The 24,242-nt window shown below is 37.7% G+C and overlaps 1 protein-coding gene and 1 long non-coding RNA gene across 4 annotated transcripts in view; one reads left to right on the plus strand and one right to left on the minus strand.

Moving 5' to 3' along the window:
• Positions 1-3,478: 3,478 nt before the first annotated feature.
• st3gal4 (ST3 beta-galactoside alpha-2,3-sialyltransferase 4) overlaps positions 3,479-24,242 on the minus strand; it is a 28,464-nt gene continuing 7,700 nt past the window's right edge. For all 3 annotated transcript variants that reach the window (XM_007562758.2, XM_007562757.2, XM_016676768.1), the window contains 10 exons: positions 23,478-23,549; positions 20,042-20,123; positions 19,674-19,763; positions 16,627-16,724; positions 15,566-15,629; positions 15,184-15,279; positions 12,178-12,367; positions 11,561-11,695; positions 4,325-4,477; positions 3,479-4,237 (listed from right to left, as the gene is read on the minus strand). In XM_007562758.2, the coding sequence (XP_007562820.1) occupies positions 4,148-4,237; positions 4,325-4,477; positions 11,561-11,695; positions 12,178-12,367; positions 15,184-15,279; positions 15,566-15,629; positions 16,627-16,724; positions 19,674-19,763; positions 20,042-20,123; positions 23,478-23,499 (1,020 nt within the window). In that variant the 5' untranslated portion in view covers positions 23,500-23,549 and the 3' untranslated portion in view covers positions 3,479-4,147. The remainder of the gene's footprint in view (positions 4,238-4,324; positions 4,478-11,560; positions 11,696-12,177; positions 12,368-15,183; positions 15,280-15,565; positions 15,630-16,626; positions 16,725-19,673; positions 19,764-20,041; positions 20,124-23,477; positions 23,550-24,242) is intronic.
• Positions 12,374-14,612, plus strand: LOC107837418 (uncharacterized). Its single transcript, XR_001663438.1, has 2 exons — positions 12,374-13,136; positions 13,173-14,612. It is a non-coding gene; the product is annotated as an uncharacterized LOC107837418 (long non-coding RNA).

The raw sequence follows: 24,242 nt of genomic DNA on the forward strand, positions 1-24,242 counted from the left end.
CTCAGAACTTGAGTGTCTTTTTTAACCAAATAGTTTCTAACTCCTTGACTAGCTTTTGGATGACTGCTTTTCCCTCTTCTGGAGCAAAAATACATTAAAGCAATTCTAATCAAGTAAAACTTTTGGCTACTTCACCCACCTCTTTCAGTTATTAGTCTCCTCTTCTGTGAAAACAGCTCTGTAAGGCAGACGCCCGGTTTACGTTTAGGACGAAGCTTCAACTGTCCCTTTTTTAAAAAACAAAGCCTCGTGGTTTAGTTTACTCTCAGTTATATTGTGTTATATTTATGCATGAAGTGCAATTATTGCTGTCATTAATCTTCTGTTCTCAGTTCAGTGAATTGCCGTTTGTCTGGTTCCGTTAGTGTTTCCTGTGGAAAATAGTGATGTCCCACAGTTTCTGTTTTGGTGTGTCTCCTTTCTGTCTTCGTAACCACTAAATCGCTTCTGCAGATGGTCTGGTTATGCTTGGCTGCAAAGAGAACAACTCATTTCAATTGTCGTTTACACCCACATATTACAGTAAGCTTTGCAAATTTAGCTATTATAAAGCAGGAAAGCGATAATAAAAATAACTCTACTGTTGTAGCCAAAGCCAAAGTAAGCATCTGGGAAGAGGGCCTTTGCATTCTCATTTTTTTTCAAAACTATGAATATCTGTCTCATATGTAAACACTGCAAACAGCATTTTTTTTTTTTTTTTTTTGGTTTTTTTTTCAAAAATGGGGGGTTTGGGGGGCCCAATGGAAAAAAAAAAAAAAAAAACACATTTCTGCAAATGATCAAAATATGTATACCATTGTTTCCTAAGGACCAGGTACTTCACATGGAGGCAGAGTATGGAAAGAAAACACTGATGGTCTTTTCACCTGTTATCAAAGTTTATATTGTGTAGAAATGTTGCTGTGAACTCATTACAGTAGTGGCACACTCAGTCAGTATCTGTGTAATGCAATCAGAAAACAGGAGAGCAGTTAATTAGAAAAAAGTTTTTAGTTCATTTATTTCCTTCCATCATCTGAAGTTTGGTTGACAAATGTAACATCTGAGAGAGAAACCCAGACAAATAATCATAGGGTGAGAGTTAAAACACTGATTGAGTTAGCAAAGGAGTTCATACCTGACAGAGCAGTGAAAACCTGACATTTTGGCTACAGCAACATAAACAGGAATTGTGACAAAGGGCAGCTATGGAGCAGTAAGATTTAGAATGGAAACAAGGTGAACTTTAACATAAACAAGAAAATGACATGACAGGAACATGTTGGACTGCAAAGTGACCACAGTACAAAATTCTGCCACCTGGCCACCATACAAAAAGTCTTCTTCTACAAATCAACAAAACTTGATAACCCAACAATGATGGCCGTCTAAGTAGTTATGCAAGTGTAAAGATCTTTTTCCAGTCATTTCTTGTGCTGACGTTGCATAAGAAATGCAAACAGAAAATATAATAAGAAACCATACAGTCCATGTTTTCATTCAGAAGAATAGGAGTGTGGGTTAAACAATTATATAACTGAACAGACCTTCTCTTAAGAAGACAGGGGGGTAAAATAAACAATATTTTGAGAGCCTGTAATTAATATGGCAGGCTGTAATAAGTTTTTTTTTTGTTTGTTTTGTTTTTTTTGCTTACTGCCTTCAGACTGCAGCAGTTTATGACCTCCTGTCATTTTCTTCATAATGAGATAATGAAAAACCTCCCTGGAAGGAAGAAATGTAGAGGTATTAACTAACCAGCACAGAACCCTAAAACTATTTTGATTCACATATGGCGATTTGGTTTGGATTTTAGTTTCATGGCTGTGGAAGACGCCATGAAACTAAAAATAATAAATATTTACCTCATAATATATAATCACCATATAATTTTTGTGTAAGAACTGAGGCTACAGTGAAATAACACCTAAACTCAACGATAGAAAAAATAAAGATAGGTTATTAAGCAATGGTTGTGTAATAGACATGTTCATGCACCTCATCAGGAATGCATTCCTGAGCCAACACTGATGGTTTTGTTAATCTTTTTTTTTTTTTTTTTTCCTCTTGGTTACTTCATCAAAACTTTCAGCTTGGATGATGAAAATGTGCAGTGAATTTTACAAAGTGCCTTATTTCTCTAACTAAGATTTCTTTTCTTTCTACAACTGGTAAAGAGCAAATGCAGGTCGTATGCAAGTAAAAACACTGACATCTGTTTTTTTCCCCTCATCTCCACCCACTCCTTCCAGTTTTTGTGTGTATGTTGGGTGGGGGGTAGCGTCTCATTAGTGGTGAAGGCTCTCCCACCGTTTTAGGGTTTGCCAGCCTCCTTACACAGACTTGCTACGACTTAGATCATTACTTTGCCCTCCACAACTAAAAGATGCAAAACCACAATTATTTTTTTTGTACTAAAACCCCTAAAATGCAAAACATTTCTACACCACTGAAAAAGTGCAACAGTTGTCACACAACTGAAACCAGATATTTACGTACACTATATTTAAAAAAAAAAAGTACTTTTTTTTTTCTTCCCTCTCTCTGGTAATAGGTCAGACAGAACATTGACTTTATTTTCCATAAGCTAAATTAGTTTCCTTAAATAATTTGGCTATATAAAAAGGATGGATGAATCAGTAACACCATCGGATCCCATCTTAACTTCCTGACTGATGTGTTGATCTGTTTCCTTATGTACTTTAATTATCATGCCATCTTTTTAGTGAACGATATCAGTTCCTCCTAAAGCAAAAGACAGACATGTTGCTCTAACCCATGCTAACATTAACTCACAGTTGGAATGGTGTTCCCAGGCTTGCAAGCTTTTCCCTCTTTTCTTTTCCCAACAAATGTAACGATGGGTATTCTGGTGAAACACTTTGGTTTCCAGATTTTTACACCCTACGGGGTGTAAAAAAGTCTGTGCATGTTTGCTAAATGGTAACCTGGCTTTTGTTGCTTTTGGAACAATGTTCCAAAACAATGTTTATCTGCCCTTCAAGGGCAGATAAACATTTTAGGTCATTCATAATAAATATAGTTGATAAAGTGACTTAGGAAAACTGAAAGCTGAATCAAAAGTATCAGTTTAGGAGCAAGCACACTGAAAACAAGTCTAAACTTTTTATTGATTTTTTTTTTTTGTTAAATCGTGCAAGCTATATCACATGTGTAGAAAAAACTATGATTTATCTTGATTACAGTTTTTTAAATAAAAACCTACAGGGTGTAAAAAAGTGCTCTTTAACTCCACTCGTTTTCACTACATGTGGAATATCAGTACTTTAGATGCTGTTGCATGACTAAAATACGTACCTCGCTGTTCTGCGTCAGTCGCTTGTCATACAAATACATGCAACAGAGCCACTGTGCCATCTACTGGCAAAAAAACCTATGGCAAACACAAATGTGCTTCACTAAGCTGTGGCCGTTTCCTGAACAATAAACGCGATTAATGTCAAAAATCACAAACATCAGAACGGTGACAAAAAACTGAATTTCATTCAACCAGGTTTTTATTTGCAAATGCACAAAATTTGTACATACAAAAGAAAAAAGAATCCAGTGGAGCCATTTTCTCTGAACTAAATAAATTACAATAAATCACCATATGACAAATAAGCCATTGATGTAATGGGACAGAGAAGTGACGTTAATTTTGTCAAGTGTGAGCAGTTTAACCAAAATAAATGAACGTGAATCCCCATACACTCCAGACACACGGTTACACTGAAAAACTCATTTTTGTTCTCAGAAAATGAAATAACAGATTCACACAGTTTTAAACTTTATAGTGAGACTAGGAGAACATATCAGAGCATGATTATAACAAAGGTTTGCAAAGGTTGTTTCCAACAATACCGCCTGAAATAATCCGGTCCACTGCAAGAACTGGAGAAACAAATGCAACAGATTAACGTTGTACGTTCTGGCACAAGGATCTCCTGCACAGCGAATTTGTTTCCAGAGTTAAAGATTGTCATGCAAGTTAAACAATATGCAAAATACAGAGCCTGAGTGAAACCTTTAAGAGGCAAAGTATCATAGAGAGATTTAGAGCGCAAACTCAAGATTCCCAAAGGCACTTTGTCAAATTAAGATCCAAAGATCTATATTTGTGATAAATGTTATCAGAAATGGGACTTTACTTGGAAAAGTGTTATCATAAATGTGGGTGTAAGTAAAGAATGGCTCCTGAATCCTCCAGCTTTTTTAAGGCTTTGGCTTCATGATTGAGATCGTGGTAGGAATTCTGTAACAGCAAAGAAAACGACGTTGGTTCAGACAGACATAGATAAACTGAAGACATTTAAAATGCAAAACCATGACAGCCACCCACCTTCATGGATTTCATGGTGTCGTGTCCATAGTAGTGGATGGGTTGCCGTGGATTATTTGAACTGGGATATCCAAATCCAGCGATGTGGACCACATCACAGTAGTTGAGCGCAACATAGACAGCAAGGATGCCAGTAGTAGGGTGAACAGAAATCTGTAGGAAAAGGGGGGAAGATGGTAAGTGATGAAAAACAAACAAACAGTCACTCCTAAGGTATATCCCAATATTAGGTCAGATCCTTTCTCACATCAGCAATAACAAGAAATTTAAAAAAAAATAAATAAATGAGCAAAGAAAACATCGTGCGAAAAGTCAAGGAGATGCTGTGTATTTTGAAAAGCTTCATGCATGATTCATGTTTTCCATTTACAAGCAGGATTTCAGCAATGACTCATCTGCCACTAGATGGTAGTAGAGAGAAACACTTGCTGATGCACTGAGCTTCTTTCACACCAGTATCACCCTTGGAATGTGCCGAATTCAAAATAAAAACATAATTTTAAGATTTTTAGATAAATAGAGATTTTTTTATATATATTTTTAGTTTTTTTCAATCGATTTTCAGTCATTTTAAAAAACAATGCCAAATACAGATGTTGGTACATAACTCTGCGACACATACGACAACATGCTAGTCTTAAAACCACCAACTGAGACATTGTTCTATTTAACTTAGAGGCTTTTGTGTAAAACAAGATCCAAAGAGATTGGCAAATCTAAAAGGTGTGCCTTGAAAATTTATGTTTCACACAAATTCTTCTCTCATTCTGTGTTTGAGCAAAGAAGTCAGACTCTGAATGCACAAAACTGTTTAAGACAAAACTGAAAGATTTACAGCTGTAAACTAATTCAGGGGGGCTGAATATAAATAAACACTTTAAAAAAAAAAGGGTTTCTCTCCGCTTCCCAAATATGCATACTTTGTATTATCCAAATGAATTAAATCCCAATAAAATACATACAAGTGTGTGGGTGTAATGTGACATAACTTAAAAACGCTGAAGGGATATGAATAGTTTTGAAGGCGCTGTGCAGTTTATTTTAGTCTACAAAATATGCATCTCAATTCCAGATAGATCTGTGGTCCTGAACCACATCCACCGAAAACATTTTAAAAACCCTCTGAATGCAAATGCTCAATAACAGCTCCACAAGATAAATGTTCCACTGCCAAAAGCTAGTAATTAAACATATTTCAAAAGTACTGCACATTGGACATAATTGGTCATACGAGAAGTGCAACAGAACCATAGTTGTGAAAGAAAACTGTAAAGAAAACGAAAAACAGAACTACAAGTATAAACACTGTCTGAAAGGAACAATACATACAATTGGAAGTTGATACTTTTAAGAATGACACACAGCTAAATCTGTTGCTGCAGAGCAAGTCTACAACATGACTCAACCAGCATGTCAAACTGTGTCACAACAACTGTTAAGAGGAAGGACAGCTTGCAACCACCCCCCGCCCTACAAAAACCAAAAACAGCTAGCGGTACTTCCAAAAGTACAGAAACGTGTCTGTTCAAATCTGTCTCTTTCAGATCTGTGCAAGAATTAAGTAACCAAATACAGATTTCAAAAATAAAACAAGGTCTGCATTATAAAATAATCACTCTGAAATAAAAAGTCAGGGAGACAAAAGGCAGAAAATATTGTATAGGTTGCCATGTTTCCTTCTATCCTTAGGGACTTTGCTAAGCTTGTCAAGGTTCTATTTTTTGCAGCTTTCGGGTGAACATCCAAATTTGGTGACAAACAAAATGACCCTTACACATACCACAGTTATTTTACAAAACACAGATTATCTTGTCAAAAGAGAGAGAAAGTCTTTTGACAATTATCTCTGAGACCATTTGACCTCAGCTGGAGGTCAAAGTCCAGTTTTGTGTCTCTGCAAACTGCCACATTTCCAGTCAGAACAAAGAAAAAAAAGTGTTTTTGTTTAATTTAGGGGGTTGAACTGATCCGTGTTTGAGGTAGATATAGGTGTTTTTTTTTCTTTTCCCCCTTTATCTCAAGTTTTGGATCCAGTATAGAACATTCTGAGATAAATGACACTACAGGACTATTGGCATAAAATGGAAAAAAAAAATGCATTATGCATAATTTTCATCAGCAATCCTTCTAAGACCGATGTCATAAGAGTAACTACTCATGAGTGACGTTGACAAGGTCAAATCGTATGCAGAGTTGATCAGATTCTGCGTTAAAATACTTGAGGCAAAGAGAAGGCATGATGGTAGGCGGACCAACAGAAAATACAACAACAGTAACTTGCTCAGGAGATAAGTGATTTGAGAGGTGGGGCAGCCTTATCTGAGCCGGGTTTACCGTCACCAAGTTTGAACCCAACAGTAATCCAGCAGCTGACAAACCAGCCGACTCCCAGAGGAGGCAAAAAGGAACATGTTGAACTAAACACGCTGAATGTTTGCCCATATGTGGTGTCAATGGCGAAATTACTGAACTGATCTGTCAATATAACTGTCAGGAATTACAGAAAAGTATCTGAAGAACGAGCTATATCAAAACTGCTACACCTAGATCTATTAAGTGCATTATAACCACAATAAACTGATTTATGACGTAAACACACGGAGTGACAAGCTTTTATTTCATTTAATTTTTTTACAGAGTCATCGCCCCCAACTTTTATTTGTTGTTCAGCAGAAATTAGTGAAACATTATTAAACTGTGCAGCTTTCTGGTGCTTCTGCTTTTGAATTCATGGATCCGTTTGCCTGATTCAAAAAGCTCTTCAAGAAGGGCTGATGAATCTCTGGTGATGTTCAGTCATGTTTATCCACAGGTAGCGAAACCAATTAAAGCACAATTATATGATAAGTAAAGTAAAGCAGATCATCATCTGACTGTGGACTGGATCATTTTTATAAATGTAGTTTTAAAAAAAAGAAAACTAAAGACACTGAAGACAGAATGACTCTTGTTTCTTGGGCAGGTCAGTCTGACACTGCCGGGTGAATAAGTATTTCTGCATGGAGAGCAAAGAATATTCCCCCCACTCATTTTACCTCTTGGAGGACATGATCAGCACTGGTTCGGTAGTATCTCTTCCCTCTGCTGCTTCCTCTGTTATCAAATGGTTCTAAAAATGGACTTGGTTGCTAATAAGTTGCTTTATCCTGCTGACCTCGCTGATGCACGTAGCAGTCTTTACAGTGGAATGTTTCCCCCTCCCTAAAGCTGATATCCTGACCAAGCTAACTTTTTAAGCATACACACTCATTTAGGCATTTATAGGATTTTTGGCTGTTGAATAAGTGAATCTTATACACCTATACACTGAACTTCACACATCAGCAACTGGTCAAAAGTCACAGTTTACCCTTTATGGATAAACATTTGAAGTACCAGTAGTATCTTTTTTGGCACATTTTTTGAAGACAAAGATAGCTGGGTATTATGTTCATCCAACCATTAGCTAGCACACTTGTCTTTGCATGGTTGCGTGGGGTGATGGTGTCCAGCAGTCACAGGGCCAGAGTGGAATACACCCTGGACAGATTGGCAGTCCAGACATTACACTGAATTACTTAAAAAGGCCAATTGAACCTATATTTGTCAGTGAAAAAGCTTTAGGAAATGTTTCTAAACTTTCTTGTTATGCATTCAGCCCTAGATCAACCACAAAACCTCAAGGTCATCAGAGCAAAAACCAACTCAAAAAGAGATCACTTATTTTTTATTCATTTATTTATTTACTTATTTATTTATTTATTTATTTATAAACCTCTGGAGATAGACTTTCTTGTAAAGTTTTCAAAGCGATCACAACATTCCTCCAGGCTTGTTGACAATCTTTCAAACACCTAAAATTAGCTGCCGCTTCTCCCTAGTGCCAATATTTTTAATAGGAATGCCTATAAAACCATATAACTTTTACAGCATGCAGAGGCTGTTGAGCTAAAAAAATAAGGCAACGTTATTCACAAGGAATAAAGGTTGCTTGATATCAGCAAAATATTCAAATTATTAATAAATATTACAAACAAGATGCTTTTAGTGAGGTAAAGTGAGGCGACGTTTCATAAAAACAGGAGACGTATTAATCCACGATAGAAGGTGGCAAGACAGTTTAACTTCTTGGAACAGACAAATGCAAAGAAATGGACTGTTTAAAACCAGTATGCACATTTTACAGCTTTCTGGTACCAACTCCTCAACTATTAAACAGGAGTGGTTTAATCATGCTTTGGGTTTGTATCACCGCCAGCAGGGTAAACAATTCTGGAACGGAAAGTTATAGAGGCAAGCAAAAACGTGAGCGTCAAAAAAAATAGAAGAGACAAAAGAGGACTTTTACGGAGTAGAAAAAAAACTTACACGCACAAAACATGCATAAGAAAAAGAGCAGCAGAACATTTACCTTCATGTATTTTGCCTTACAAGAAAAAAACTAAAACAGCCTATGACAGCACTACACAACTCATTTTCTTATTCATGTTATTTCAGCTTCAAACGACCACATAGAGATCTATTTAATTCTGCCATATTCCAATTTAAAACAATATTCTTATTTTTGCAATTTCTCTTGACTGGTGATCTGCTTTGGAGAAAGAACTGCGCATGTTTAAGATGGTATCGTGTTGAAAACTTTATGTAAAATGACCAAAAGTCATAAGGGGATGAAATGCATCACTAACAGACCAATAAAAACACAACCACATGATAGATGGCATAGACAGCATTTCAACCAAAACTGCAAAACCACAAGAAACAAGCAGAAACAAAACACAAAGGAAGTCGATTCATTTGTGTCACTACATACGTTATAAAAAGAAGGAAAAAAATAAAAAATAAACATACAGGATTCAATGAATTGCTTATTTTAATAAATACCTTGTCTATTATTTTAAAGGGAGGATTCAACAAGAATGCATCAAGGAATGATTTGTTTCAAACCAGAATTTTACCTCCCATATTTGGGTTAATCAGGATCCTCAAAGCCAGCACTCAAGGCCCTTGTCCGGCAACTTTTAGATGCAGGACAGGGGACATCTCTGGTGCATCGCACCCGAAGCAAATGGAGAACTTCACTACACACTGAAAAGGTAATTCAGTCAGAGTCCTGCTAGTGACCAGATTATTTCAAAACTTTCACAGAAAGATGTTGCCAATACAGCCTTTATCAAACTTTTAAAAGCTTTTGATAACTTTTGTTAACACGTCAACCTGAACAGACCTTTGTGGTTAAAACCTCCACTTTGGAATCAGTGGAGTGTGCAACAGCAACAACAACGAGTCACAGAGCCAACCTGTTTCTAAGTGGATCGCGTGTGTCAACATCAGTTCTCTTTGTTGCGTGTGTGTGTGTGTGTGTGTGTGTGGGCTAAAACGTGTCCCTCTCTTGAGATTAGGTTTGGAATAGTGGTGGTGTGTGAATGTCGCAACAGATAAAGTGGGGGAAAAAATAGTAACACGTGAGGCTTCAACACACCAGAAACTTCCTTTCCATTTGGCACAGACGCACAAGAAAAAAGGCTAAATTAATCACAGATTCTGCAAAAAAAAAAAATTTAAAAATGTGTTATGTAAAATTCAAAACCTTAGTTTAGACACAAGTCCCTCCCATTCCAAACACTTTAAACCAGCATCTTTCAACTCATTCTTCCTGCCCACATTCCTCACTCTGGCCCTTCCCGTACAGTCTGAGCAGATGTTGCAGGGTTCCTGTTGGGTGAGCCCGCTGACTGCCTGTAGGATCCCCATCTTCCCACTGCTCACTCCTCTCATGCACCAACCACTTGTGTTTGGTGTTTGTGTTGCAGCCCAAAAGAGTAACACCCCCCAGTCACTGTTCAACAGGAAAGAACCAGAACAGAGGGGATAAGCAGGACCAAAACAAGGCACACGAGCATTACGAAGCAAAGTAGTTGTGAAAGGAAAAAAACGAGAGAATTCAGTCCAAATATGTGTAATGAAATCCAGCTTAAGGCCGAGGATTTCCAAATCCGATCAATAAGCTTTGCACAACAGTTGCTCTTTCATAACCGTCCAGTTAATCTTTCTACTTGTATTTGTTTTGATAGTTATTTTGTTTATTTTTTATACCATTAATCAGTTCGATCACATAGATCTGGGGAAAAATTGGCCCCAAATAAGGAGATTTACCACAAAATAATAAAATAGACTACATAGGCTTGGCACTGGAAGAAACTGTTAAAAACAGAAGCATCTGGTTAAAATCTATACAAAAATCTTGCTATGAAACTGAATTAGGCATGGTTTTACTGTGTAGCCCCAAAAGCAGGAGGCACTAATGACAAGCAGAAGGTAATCTTCACCATGTTGTACTGTATTTATAAATACAAAACTTCAACTTTAAATATATAGCCAAAATGTCAAGCAACTTGTGTTTCAATGTGACCTATACACAGAGTTAAAGACAAATTACTGGAGGAACTGTGGCTAATCTGTGGGATAATCCATCCAACCTCCTTAACATTCATGTGGGAAACAGTGATGAGCAAGCGGAAAACAAAAAAGAAGCAAAAAGAAAGAAAGTTCTTGTGGGAAAACTGGAGTTTAGGATACAGCTGAGCCACAGCACAGCCATCAAATGGTGCTCATAAATACTTGCTTGCAAGCAGAGCAGGTTTCCCTCAAAACAGACGGTAGAGATCTATTTATATAGTAGTAATTTCAACATATCAACGTGTAAGAGCAGGAAAGTGTATATTTTTACTACTTTTTTTTTACTACCAATTATGAGGTGATCATACCACTTAACAGCTTGTTGATAAAAACCTATCAATAATAATTGGATATTAATTAATGCAAAACACAAACTTAAAAGCTTCTAGCAAACTAGTCTGGGACTTTTACTTTTTTGGGATTAGTCCATAAGACTAGCAGGTGCCTGTATCTGCAGTAACATAAGCAAAGATGGATTCCCTTGAGCCACCATTTGCATGTTACTGGAAAAATCAATCAGGATGTACAAAAAATAAACAAAAATGTTTTTAATATTTCCAATTTTGTGTGTTTTGAGTCCCTTTAGGAAATGGAATGAAAATTTTAGACCTAAAATAAATAAATAGTTTTGGGAGGTTTTTAGTCTGGTCAAATGACAAAACTAGTCAAATTTGACCAAAAGACAATGCAACAGTCAAATGAATAAATAAACCTAAATAATATTTTAACTAAAGGCTTTAAATATAAGTTCATAATATCCACGGTACTATAAACGTTTAGGTAAAAGAAACCCCTCACCTGTTTTCCCTTTTGAGAAAGAATCTTGAGAAGTTTATCTGCCGTTTGGTGCAGAAAATACGGATCCAGCACTCGGATTTTACTTACATCACCCAACCAGATTTGGGGCGGGGGCTTCCAGAAACCTTTCCTAACCTTTGAGGGCAACATAGAGAGAGGAAGAGGGAGAGAAAAAACAAAACAAAAAACAGGACATTATGAAAGCAAAAGCAACAGAAAGATTAATAAGCATAAATACGACATCTATTCGCTTGGTAGAAGCATTTAATGTACGCAAACTGAGATGCAACTGAACCTAATGTCTGCAGGCCACTGAATCGATGTGCAAATTAGCAGGTAATGACCCTGCAACTATTAGCGGTAGGAGGCCGGAGATGCCGGGAGCAACCGAGTGAAGGATGTCTGTGATGGAAACACCATTAACTTTGAATAGCAGTGGCTTTGTCCAGGTTTACCTTATTAAGTACTTCTTCCACATATGGAAGACTGGAGGGACTGTTTTTTTGTTTTGTTTTTTTTTTTTTTTTTTTAGACAGAGGGGAAAGTTGAATAGAGTTAAAATGCAAGTGTGGGAGAATGTGCGTGCTCTCACACACAAACATACACACATTCCTTACCCTTTTTTCATTATAGATTATCTCTTTGAGCCAGCGTAGGTCTTGTTGTTTGAAAGGCACTAGGACCATGAGTGTGTCCGGGTCGTTATGCAGCGCAGGGTTATAGGAGGCGGACTCAGGGTAGAAGAACCTCATGGTGGTCTTGTTTCCCACATCCTCCTCATAGCCTCTTACAGGAGCATCATTCAACCTAAAGCACGGAAGAATTTAGGATTTGAATAAAAATCTTTAGTCAGAAATGTTCTTTGAATAATGCACTTGCATTTCTTTAATCGGCTTCATTTTTGTAAGGCATGGCTTTCCTTTGGATTCATTCCGTTTTCCTCCCATCTCAATATACACCCTCGTTTTCACTTCCGATGCGATGACAATACCTTTGGACTCCAACACTTCTATTCAAGAACTGCTCATGCCACTTTCAACTGAAAGCTGTAGGCAAAGCTCTGCGTGGGGTTTACTGCTACAAGATGTTAGCACTCATTATGAAAGTCCGAACATAGCTACTTGAAAACTCACTTGAGAGTTTTAATTATGTATTCTGAAGTTTTATTGTTTAAAAACAACAATTTATAAACAATAAAATACTGTTGGAACATGATAGTTTGCACTGTTACTTCTCAGCAAGACAAGCTTCTGGGCTTAAATATCTGACCATGACTCTCTCCATGGAGTTTGTATGTTTTCCCTGTGCATGTCTGGGTTCTCTCTGGATACTCAAAGTTTCTCCCACCATCCAAAATACCCATGTTAGGTTAATTTACTGGTCCATATTGTTCTCAGATCAAAGTGTGTGTGTGTGCATAGTTTTTCATGGACTAGACTGGCAACCACCTCCAGTTTATGCAACTTTATGTCCACTAGCTACCAGACACGGGTATCGATCTACAAGCAATCCTCTTGATTTTTTTTCTTGAAATGGTCTCTGATCGCCACCATTTTCAAAACATTGACAGCCAAAGGTCTGTTTGATTTGATGGGTCAGTTGACTGCCAAAGGTCAGTTTGATTCGATGGGTTAGTTAATTTTTAACAGTGTGCTTCTGTTTTACTGGAATCCTCAGGGTCCAGTCTTTGGTTACTGTTGATGATGTGGCTCAGCTGATGTCTTTAAGCCACAACCTTTTAGCATCGTTCACTGGAACAGGTCACAGCAAAACAGCTGGAAATCTGAGTTTGTGTATCTCAATGAAGCAAAAAAGCAGAGTGGTATCCAGGGAGCCCGTATTTGTTGATAGCAGGCAGGAATGAGAGATGTGAGATTAATTTGAGGCTTTGCTTTTAGTAATGAGGGTGCTGGTTCAATCCGTCATATTGAAGAAGAATAATTTTTTTTTTTTTTTAAAAAAGGTAAACATCTTAGCTTACTGATCCATTTAGATTCAAACAATAAGGGGAGCAATTGATAAAATGAGCAAATGCTAATTTAAACAGTCCCCAAGATTGAAGAAGCAACAATTAGCATCCTCTGTAGGGGTCCTTCAATGAGGAGCTTGAAAATATTGTTGGAGAAAGACGTGTTTGAGTTTTAAATGTTAGACTCATTAGGTCTGTCACCCAATCTCAAAAATATGAAGTGAAACTGGTTGGATATGAGGACAGAAGGAAAGATCATTATGCCCTCATATTTTTAGTGACAAATCTGTCACCAAGGAAACAAGTCTATTGTAAACCTTAATGTGATTTCTGAGGACAGGCATATTGGCTTACCGATTAGCAAACTTACACCGACATGTCTTGTGCAGTAATATTTTTAAAAGCAAAAACTGCAATTTATGATTCAACACGTATAGATACTTCATTATGCACTTTAAATCATGACTAGTATTTGGTGTTGGCATTTCCTTAAAAAAAAAAAAAAATCAGTAGACACATTTTATCTGTTTGAAGACATTCTTGCCATACAAATCTTTCAAATCCAAGCAGTGGTAAAAACCCTACCAATTGGTGCTCAGTCAGATATTGTTTGGCTAGGTAAATAGTTTGCACTTTGAAAGCTTAAGAAACAAAAGTCAGATTTTATCCAGCTGAGTTTTCACACAAAACCAGCATGACGACATCAAACTCTCAGGCATGCACTGGATCCTGTGTGTCAATAACCTTGGTCTATTTGGCTGGGAAATCATTAGCTCCTTGGAAAAAAGGAAAGATGTGAGGGAGGAGTAGAAAGGGGCTGTAAGGGGAGACAAATGCCTCGTGAGCAGGCCAAAATCTGCTTTTCAAAGCAAGTTTATAAAGACTCTGCAAATCTGACTTTACAGCCTTGGACTGAACATGTGCGTTCAAAGTCTCTTTGATTTTACCAAATCCTTGGCTTTATCTTGGAACTGAACGTCCACACCATCAGAGGGGAGTTTTTGTCAGCATCACGTGGGAACATGTTTGAATACAGTCCTATACTCAATAGTTTAACTTCTCTCTTTTCTTTAGTGATCTGAAAAAAAAAGACTAAAAAGTTCTTCATTTTGAATTCTAAACTATCCTGCAACATGTCGAAGTATAAAAATGCTTAATAGTTTCAATACTTTTCTCTATGGGAAGAGCTTTGTTATTTCTACACCTCATTTTCAGTCCATCAAAAAACTTTTGCCACAAGTGGGAGTGATGGAGAACATAAAAGGTCATCAATGGATTTCGGTTCAACATTTTATGTTTGAGTTGTAGAAAAAGGCTGTTTTCAAACACTTGACTAGTTTGTTCAGTCTAACCACACTGGGGCACTGAACTCCTTAAGGGGCTGGTGGGTATTATGTAAAATGACTTTTTTTTTTTTTAATTCCCTCATCAAAAATATACCTAGAATGTTGTTTTGATTCTCTCTTTTATGCACATTTGAAAGAAAATGGAGGCAATAGTCATGGTCTTGCAAATATTTGAACTCTCATGTTTTAAAAGTGAGCATACAATGGAAATTTGGCACCATTAGTTTGTGTCCCAGGCTAGCAGTTTGTAGTTTTTAGCTAGAAAGGAATACATTAAGGAAAGATTAATTAGTTTGATCCTTGCTTACCTAATGACAACGTCGTATTTATTGATGATGCTTCCCAAGGAGCTGTTTTTAATGACAAATCCATTGCCGATAACTGCGCAGGTTCTGCACTCAAGGCTGAGGAGATAAATAGCACATTAATACATCTGGTTTCAAAACGGACACGTTCGGTGGTTAACAGCTTTTCTGTGTCTGCAAATTGGAAACAATAGGGCTCTTAAAGCAGTACATCTACCACATAAATTGGTAACATTGATAAGTGCTGGCAAAAAATGTATAGTTTCTTGGAATCTGTCAGAAAATGATTTTATAACCAAAACATAAATTTTAATACCTAAAATATCCAAAGAGTGCTGGGAGCAACAATAGAAAATTAACTTTAGCATTTTCTGAGATTACTTACTTTTCAATTTTGGCTGGCACATCGTAATTGGAAGAAACAGCAAGAACTTTGAGTAGCAGCAACTCTTGGAAAGAAGAAAGAAAAGTTACACAATGAAAGCGTTTTACAGTTCCAAAACCTCAAAACAACACTGTACATTGATCAGATGAGGTTCTGTAAATTAAGAGAGAAAGTATTAATGAACTACTTGTGTCACGATTCCAGCAATCATGTGCACACACACAAACAAACACACACACACACACACACACACACACACCATCTGCAAAGAAGACGGAAGCCTGCACCAGGAGTGTTAAATCTGTCATCCAAATTTAAACAAAGCATGTAAAAGCCAACTAACATTACTTGCCAAAGCATTCATATCTTTTGAACTTTGTCACGCTTGTTCACATTAAAACCAAACACTTCTGCACTTTTGATCTGGCTTGATACAGGATAGATGGTTCAACATGAAGTGGTTTATAACTGAAGTGGAAATAAAATACATGGTTTTCTCAAACTGAAAAGTTACAATCCCTACTTCTTCAGCCCCCAGATTTAAAATGTCTGTGGAAGCATCATGTTCAAATAATTTAAAGTTATGTTACTTGGGCTCTAGTTGAGTAGAATGACTTTTGGCTGCTGAATACAAAACAGGATCACAGGAAGTGAAATCGAGTTTGATGAATTATCCGGACAAAATAAGAGCAGATAAAGCCGGAGAGACAACATTCCTGAGCTGTCACTGGGTCTGCTGCCAGGCAACACTCTCAACTATGCTGTTTTTCCACAAGTAGATAACTAATTTACAAAATATATTTACTTAATTTCATATCTAAAAAGTTGAAAACGCCTAATTTCTGATTCTTTCTAAAAGCCAGGGAAAACTCAAACACAAAACAAGAGAGCTCTCTCATGAAGAGAGCCCCTAGAGGTCAGTGACCGTAACACCAAGTTCGGCCAAATCATTTCCAGCAACTACTAACGAGAAATATTTATGAACATGATCATCATGAGGATGATGTGAGAGGACCTGAGCTGAAAGGCCAGAGGAAAGAAGAGCAGTGCAAAGTACATACCACTGCCTTTAATGCCGTAAGGTAAAGGCAGCTTGGACAGATGCTCCCGCCAGAAGAAATCCTTCAGTTTCAGAAAAAGCTGCGTCTGCCTGCTGATGCTGCGTGAGAAGCACAGGGCAGAAATTACAGCATGAAACAACTCTGCCAGGCTTCAGCATTTAAATAATTTATATTACAGTACATGAGCCCCGCTTAAAAAGATTGTTTGAATTTTTTGAAAAGTTCCATAACGTTCGTGACGACACAATTTACTGCTATTGGATTAGACAGAACTACTTTAATCCCTCGTGAAGGATCCTCGGGGAAAAATCGGTTTCCAGCAGCAGCACACCAACAGAAAAGAACTGCTTTGCAAAAACCATATGACAATACAATAGAAAAATGAAAAGAGAATATGAAAATAGGAAAAAATATTCATATGCATCTTTAAAAAAATTATATTGTATAAAAGTGTAATAATCTCGCCAGCAATCTCAGAAAGTGAAACTCATTATATAGAAAGAGATATATTCCAAGCATTTGTTGTTGTTTTTTTTTGTAATTTTGACGATCACGGCTCACAGAAAATGACAACCAAAAATTCAGCATCTTGGAAAATGTGAACACTGAAAAAAGTTATTAATGGAAACACCCAATGAGACACCCTAAATACCTAATCAACTCAAAATCATCTGCAAATATTTCCTGAGCCTTTAAAAAGGTTTCACTCTGTGTCAGTGGGCTACACAATCTTGCATAAGATTGCTGGCTTGACAGATGTCCAGAGGAAGGTCGCCAACACCCTTAACAAGGAGGGGGGTAAGTCACAAAAGGTCACTGTTGAAGAAGCTGGTTGTTCAGAGTTGTGTGTACAAGCATATTAACAGAAAATTCAGTGTAAGGAAAAGTTGTGGTGCACCGGAAACAAGAAGGACTGCAGCTTTGAGAGGAGTGTCAAGCAAAATCCATTCCAGAAGAGCCAAGACTCATACGAATACTAAAAATAAAATAAAAAAAAAAGTCAAGTCACTCCTGAACCAGAGTCAACTTCAGAGGCATAAAGAAAAAAGGAACCAGACTGTTGCTTCATAGTTAAGAGTTCTGTTTTCAGATAAAAGTCAATTCAGCATTTTGTTTAGAAATCAAGGAGGAAGAGTAGAGATACTCCAATAACTCTCATGAGAGATGCTCATGTTGCTTGAAGTAGAATGTGAAGTTCCCACAGTCAGCGATAATTCAGGGTGCCATGTCGTCTGCCGGTGTTGGTCGACTTGTGTTTTCTGAAGTCCACAGTTGATGCAGCCGTCTACCAGGAAATTCAAGAGCATGTCATGCTTCACTCTCCATGGAGATGCTGATGTTATTTTCCAGCAGGAATCAGCACATGACCACTGCGTACGGTGCCAAAATCTTCTTAAATAACCATGGTGTTCCTGTTCTTGACTGGTCAGAAAACTTTCCTGACCTTTAACCCCACAGAAAATCTATGGGTTGTTAAGACCCAACAAGGCATATGACCTGATGGCAGCTATCGAAGCAATCTGGGCTTCCATTACACTTACACAGTACCACAGCCTGATCAGCTCTGTGCCACAAGTTATGGATGCAGTAATTGATGCAAGAGGAAACCCAGGCAAGTACTGAGCTACAAAATTGTACATACCACCTGTCAGAAGCCTGGCATTGAGCTTAAAACACGTTTTTTGTGATATTCTAATTTGCTGAGACACTGAAATGTGGGCTTTTACCTGTAAGCCAAATTTATTAGAATTGGAAACAAATAAAGCTTGAAATATTCTACTCTGAGTATTGAATCTCTATAAAATGACCACTTCCCTTTCTGAGATGCAAGACGGAAAGAAAACAGTATTTTTATTGGGGGTTTTTTATGCAATACCGTAATTTTTGAGACATGCATACTATGCATGTCACATGGTATAGTGCACAGTATTGATTGCCTAGATGTGCTTGTCTTCTAGTTTTCAATTAGGGTAGACTTAACCACAACATGACAGTCAGACCGGCACATGAAAACCAACCCTAATCATTTACCTGAACCTGCTCAAATGTTCTTTTAACCATTCTTAACATTAACCAGACTCATGAGATGATCAGCAATTTACATGATGTCATTCAACAGCAATTTTTTCCCTCTTTAACTTGCTTCACTGACGGTCTCTGCTGAGGAGAGGGAAAAGTGGGAGAAAAAAAAAAAACATTAACACAGCCTATGGAGTGAAACTAATGTGGCAGATTGTAATGCGTAAAACAAATTCTTTCCCGCATTCACTGGCATCACACTGCAGCACTTTATGGTCTGCTGTCTTTGACAGAGAGTCTCCCAGACATTTATTACCCACATAAGGGAGCTGCCTCCCTGCAGGACATCCGCACAGACCTCTGTAGGAGAGGGCTAATTAGTGAAATGTCTCTGTGATTGCCAGGAAAACCTTCTCATGAGTGTAAAAACACAGAAACAATGGGCAGTTAATCTTAAACTAATTGCATGCCTTTGCAGAGATCCTCAATTTGAACTGCTTCAACTGGAAAACAGTGGAAATTTTTTTCCATTGTTTTTTTTTTTTGTTTTTTACTTTTGGTCTATTCGAAATAAATAAAAACCCACTGGGCAAACAAGCACTGGTCGGATCACTTCACATATAGTCACCATATCTATATTTTCTGAGAGCCGACAGAAATACCAGCAATCCCTTGATATTATTGAAAAGAATGAATAAGAAGGGGGTTGATGACATCAAGCAAGGATTCCTCATCAAACCATGGCTTTGTCTCTTTCCAAAGAGTTTATCAAGAGCACATTCATGGAAGAGTTTTTTTGTTTTTTTTGTCTTATTCATTCACTCTCAAAATTACTTCCTGGATGCATTCGACTTGAGAAAATGAAAGCTGATATAAAGCCTGTCTGGGTGGAAACTCATTCCTTAAGGGTGTGCTTTGCTCCGGTTCTTCCCAAATATGCCACCCATTTGTTCCTGTAATTGAGTGAGTGAGGGATTGAGGGGGAGGAGAAGGAATGGTGCAGAAAACACAAAAATGCCATTACTCACTTAAAGTTAAGGCTCTCCCATTTTTGTTGAGTAAGCCAGCCTCCACACAGCGACTTGCTACTGCTCAGAGTCTTACTGGGACCGCCATAACTGAAAAACACAAATACCACTACTAAAAAACTGATGTTGAAAACCCAAAGAAAATGTGTGCCAGTAATAGTTTCCAGACCACTGAAAAAAAGTGCAGGAGTGGGTATATATGAGGTTTCATTTTGCCAAAAAAAAAAAAAAATGCTGAATGCTCAAACTGTGGGATGCTTTCTTAACCTGAAGTGACTCGGCAATGTCACTTCAGGCCTCGTGAGATGACGGTTTTACCAGAAATGGGCAGCATGCAGACTGTACGACTTCAGTGTGTGTTGAATTACCTCCGGGGTACGGCGTAGGAGTAGTAGTATGTGACAAAGCAGATGAAGAAGACGAGAATTGGGAGAAGCCTAAGGCACCATGCTGGAGTGACGATAAAAAAATAAATAAATAAAAAACTGTTAAAATAAAAGTACATAATAAATATTTTGTTATATCTTTACGGCATTTTTTTTTTCTTTAGTACAGTGAAAGATGTAAAAAAAAATAGACAAAAAAAGTTAAACACCTTTTCCAGATAATCTGGGCAGGTGTACATTTGTGCCAACATAAGCGAAAAAAGAAACAGATACTCTTACTGGTCTTCTAGTATCAGTGGCTATTTAGAGTCACACTTTCAACTTCACAGTGGAGTACCCACATATTAGAGTTTCAGGTTTCAAGCAAGGTGGATCCTTTGACTGTTGGAACCGAACCCATTAATATCCATTTGAAATCAGGCAAAGTTTCAAGAAATGCAAGCTAGACCACTGTGAATCAAAAGCTAATGGGCAGATTGAATTTGATCAATTTGTTGCTGGTGGAACTGGGTTTGGAGCAGTGGCAGCAGCTGGTGAAAATAAACTATTTGTGGGGCTGATGTGCCAATAGATTTCCCTCCTATATCTTAACGTATTTGTTGAAAATGTCACCATGTCGTGACAGTATGGTACGAGAAGATAATGAGGGGGAAGAATCTGCCAATCTGCCAATCTGTGTGGTGGTGATTTTATGTAAAAGCCTTCTATCATCGTGCCTTTTTTTTCCAGGAAGTTGAGCCTTTTTAGGTCCCCGGCTCTGAAGCTGCTACCCCAAAAGATGACGTTTGAAGAGAGGACACTCTTGAAAGACATGTAAGCATCTTGTTGCAAACCTTGAAATATAAGCTTTCTCCAGAAGTAGTCTGCCCTGTCCTTTCATGTAGATTGTGTCTGCTTTCCAGTTGGTTGTCCACATGGACACCAGGGTATATTCTGCAATCACCTCTACCCAGTTTCTTCAGAAATCTACAATTATCCCCTTTGTTTTGTTCACAGAGATTTTTAAACAATGAAAGCGAAAAGAAATATGTAAACTAAATCTAAGAGAGCACAGGGAGAAACAGAAGCCGTAGCTTACCACCTAAGTGTGTAAAATTGCAAAATTCAGAAAGTACCAAGAACATTAAATCCAGCAATTCTGATTGGCCAAATGTTTATTACATTTCCCCAACAAAAACACGCGATTGGTTATTTGGCTTCCTCCCAGCTGCCATTTTTGCTGTTATTAAATGTGTCACCATGGTGAGCCAAAACCTTCTGGGATCTTCCAGGCAGTGGTGAAATTTGAGAGTCTCAAAGACAGGTTCAGTTGGACCAAATGTTTATTACTTTCCTCCAACAACCAAACAAGATTGGCTGTTTAGCTCCACTACTTGGTTGCCATCAGCAGCGCCAAAGAAGAGAACCGAGTCTGTTGGGAGAAATTTACAGCAGGAGCAAAACACCCGTACTAATTCCGCTCACAAACATTTAGATTCCAGATAAAAGAAAAATAAATAAATAAAAAATAAAATCTGTACAGGAATTCAGAGCAAACAAACATGGAAGATGATTTAGAAGCAATGCAGACATTTTGTGGATCTCTTAAGCAATACAAATGTTACAAAAGAAAAGGCTTTGGGTAAAGGAGCAAAGCTCTGGCTGAATTAATAAATGTATTGTTATAATCAACTGGTATCAAGTTAATGATGGGTAGCTGAAAAGTTACCAGGTACATCAATTGCTGTCCAACTCTTCAGCTTGTCATTTCGGTTACAATATGCTTAAGATTATCTGTCATGCCAATAATCGGGGCGTTCTAAGATCGTCAGAAAGGGGAGATGAGGACAAAAATCGGCATAAAAATCTTGTCGCGTGAACGGGAGTTTAGTAGGTGAAAATGTGTAAATAATTCATATTACACTATTAAGGAAGATGAGCTAATATAAATTTTGAATCATGTTTAGAGAACATTTTTAGATGATTTTTTCCCCTCCTCATCAGGGACCGTGCCACTTCAGTGCCCCCTGTGGACCAGCCACCGCTGGTTTCAAGATTTTTGCTTTTGAAGGAGTAATCCCGTCTACCTAACCTAACAGAAAGTCTGGCATCTAAAAAGTGTAATCAAGACTGGTAAGAAAGTACAATATCCGAGCAGAATCGCATGCAGAGTAGGCATGGCAGGTTACTGGTATATTAATGTTTTAAAAGTTTGTGGTTTTGAAACTACTGAAGTAGATTTTAAACCGTTAAAATGATTGATGTTGTTTTTTTAACAGCAGGTCAGATACAGTGTCAATGTGGTTTGAGTTTTCTCCAGTTGTATGAAGCATAGACTGACACCATTACACCTCTCATATGATAGACTATTAGACTTTTGGCAAAAATTTAGCTGTTTGGAACAAATTACAGTTTTTAGAAAAACCTAGGGTCTCAGCATAGAAAGCAAAAGAGCACCACCCTTTGCTTTTATCACAGCAATGCCGTTTACAATCAGCAGTCTACAAGAGGCAGGTCTGTCAAGCAGCTGACTGTTCGAGATGACACCTGGACCAGTTAACTAGACAAAAAGTTGCAACAAGTTCTTAAAAAACTATTACTAAATATTTGCAGAAAAGTTTAAAATCAACATATGCAAGGAATTGCTACTAAAATCATTTTGACGGAAATGTTTCTTAACACAAACAGGACAAGACTTTATTGGGTTTTTTTAACAGTTGACTTTCTTTGTGTCCTTTTTGTTTAATGCAGATGCAGACGTTTAAACATAACCATCTGCAGCCGCAAGGAAAGCTAATCGCAGGCTGAGGATCGAGTCCACACAAAGGGCACTTAAAGATTATGCTGCCAGGAGAGGCCTGTGAATGGTACAGTTTGGTCTCCGAGCCTTGGTAGTTGCCAAGGAGATTAATATAAATTACTTTCAGGCAGGCCGTCAGACAGCATGTTGCTGCTGGAGCAGAGATGTTCCCGACCACCCTGGACATCGGTGCAGCAGAAACTGCCAGCAGACTTCCAAACCAAGCTGAACTGGTTCCATTAGTTTGTTGAAAAGCAGGCAACTGAACACAACTTGTCAACATATCCTGTACTTAACATGGTTAAGGTCTCCCTTACGTTTGACAACTTCTAAATAAATGTGGCCAGCCAAGGGCAACTGTGGATTTTTCCTTTTCATTTGGCTTTTTTTGACTGATGCAATTTATTCTCCAAAATATGGCAATTTAGCAGCCATTACAAAAATGCTCTCTCTAATATTTATTTATTGCTTTCAGGATTTTGGTATATGGACTTAACCAAAAGTAAAACAACATGGAAAGCTATTCTGTCATTTTAGCGTAAGGGAAAGTGACATTCATTTGTGAAAATTAATGTTAATATCCCATCAAGACAGACATCCAAATCTAATGTAATCCCAAGTGTTACCAGAGAGTCTTACTTTTAGCAGTGGTCTGGGACATCTTCACATCCTCCTTAGTCTGCTCATGTCTCCACAGTGCATGATCTTACCCTGTGTGAGACAAACAAATGCAAAATACTGAGATTTACTGGAATAATGTGCTCTCTGGAAAAGAATTCTAGTAAAATCAAGTGTGCACAAAACACTTAAAAGATTTTTTGGCACTAGTGTCCTCTGTTGAACAGCAACTTGTCGGGAAACTAGGAGGAAAGAGAGGGGAAGATGAGCAGCAAATGGCCTGCAACCAGTAATAGAACCCAGGACAACTGTGTCGAGGATTACAACGTCATATTACGCATTTGGTCTACTACCTTATGTACCTTGGATCTTGTCTTTTTTCTACCGACAACTTATGTGTCAATGACCTCAAATCACATCTGACTATGTCTTGAGCAAAATGCATCTTGTGTATTTTTTTCTTGGACAGAAGATTTAGAATCCCATAAAAAAAATAAAAAAAATAGGGTTGATTCACAACTGGCCCATAGCTGCAAACCACTTTCACTGTTCAGTTTCTAGTTTTGGTTATGCAGTATGTGCGAGTGTGCTTGTTATGTTGGAACAGAAGTAATGTAATACTGGTGTACACAGAACCATGTTCTTTTTACCCATGCAGGCAGCAAAATAGTGAAAACCACATGACCAGCTCGAATAACTGGTCGAGTAACTATGAGGATGTTACAACCTGAAAAATGATACAGTCTTCTCAATGAGAATGAGGCCATAATGTATTCATACTGAGCA

This window comes from Poecilia formosa, unplaced genomic scaffold (genome assembly GCF_000485575.1).
Source record: "Poecilia formosa unplaced genomic scaffold, Poecilia_formosa-5.1.2 Scaffold141, whole genome shotgun sequence".
In the NCBI taxonomy this organism is placed as follows: domain Eukaryota; kingdom Metazoa; phylum Chordata; class Actinopteri; order Cyprinodontiformes; family Poeciliidae; genus Poecilia; species Poecilia formosa.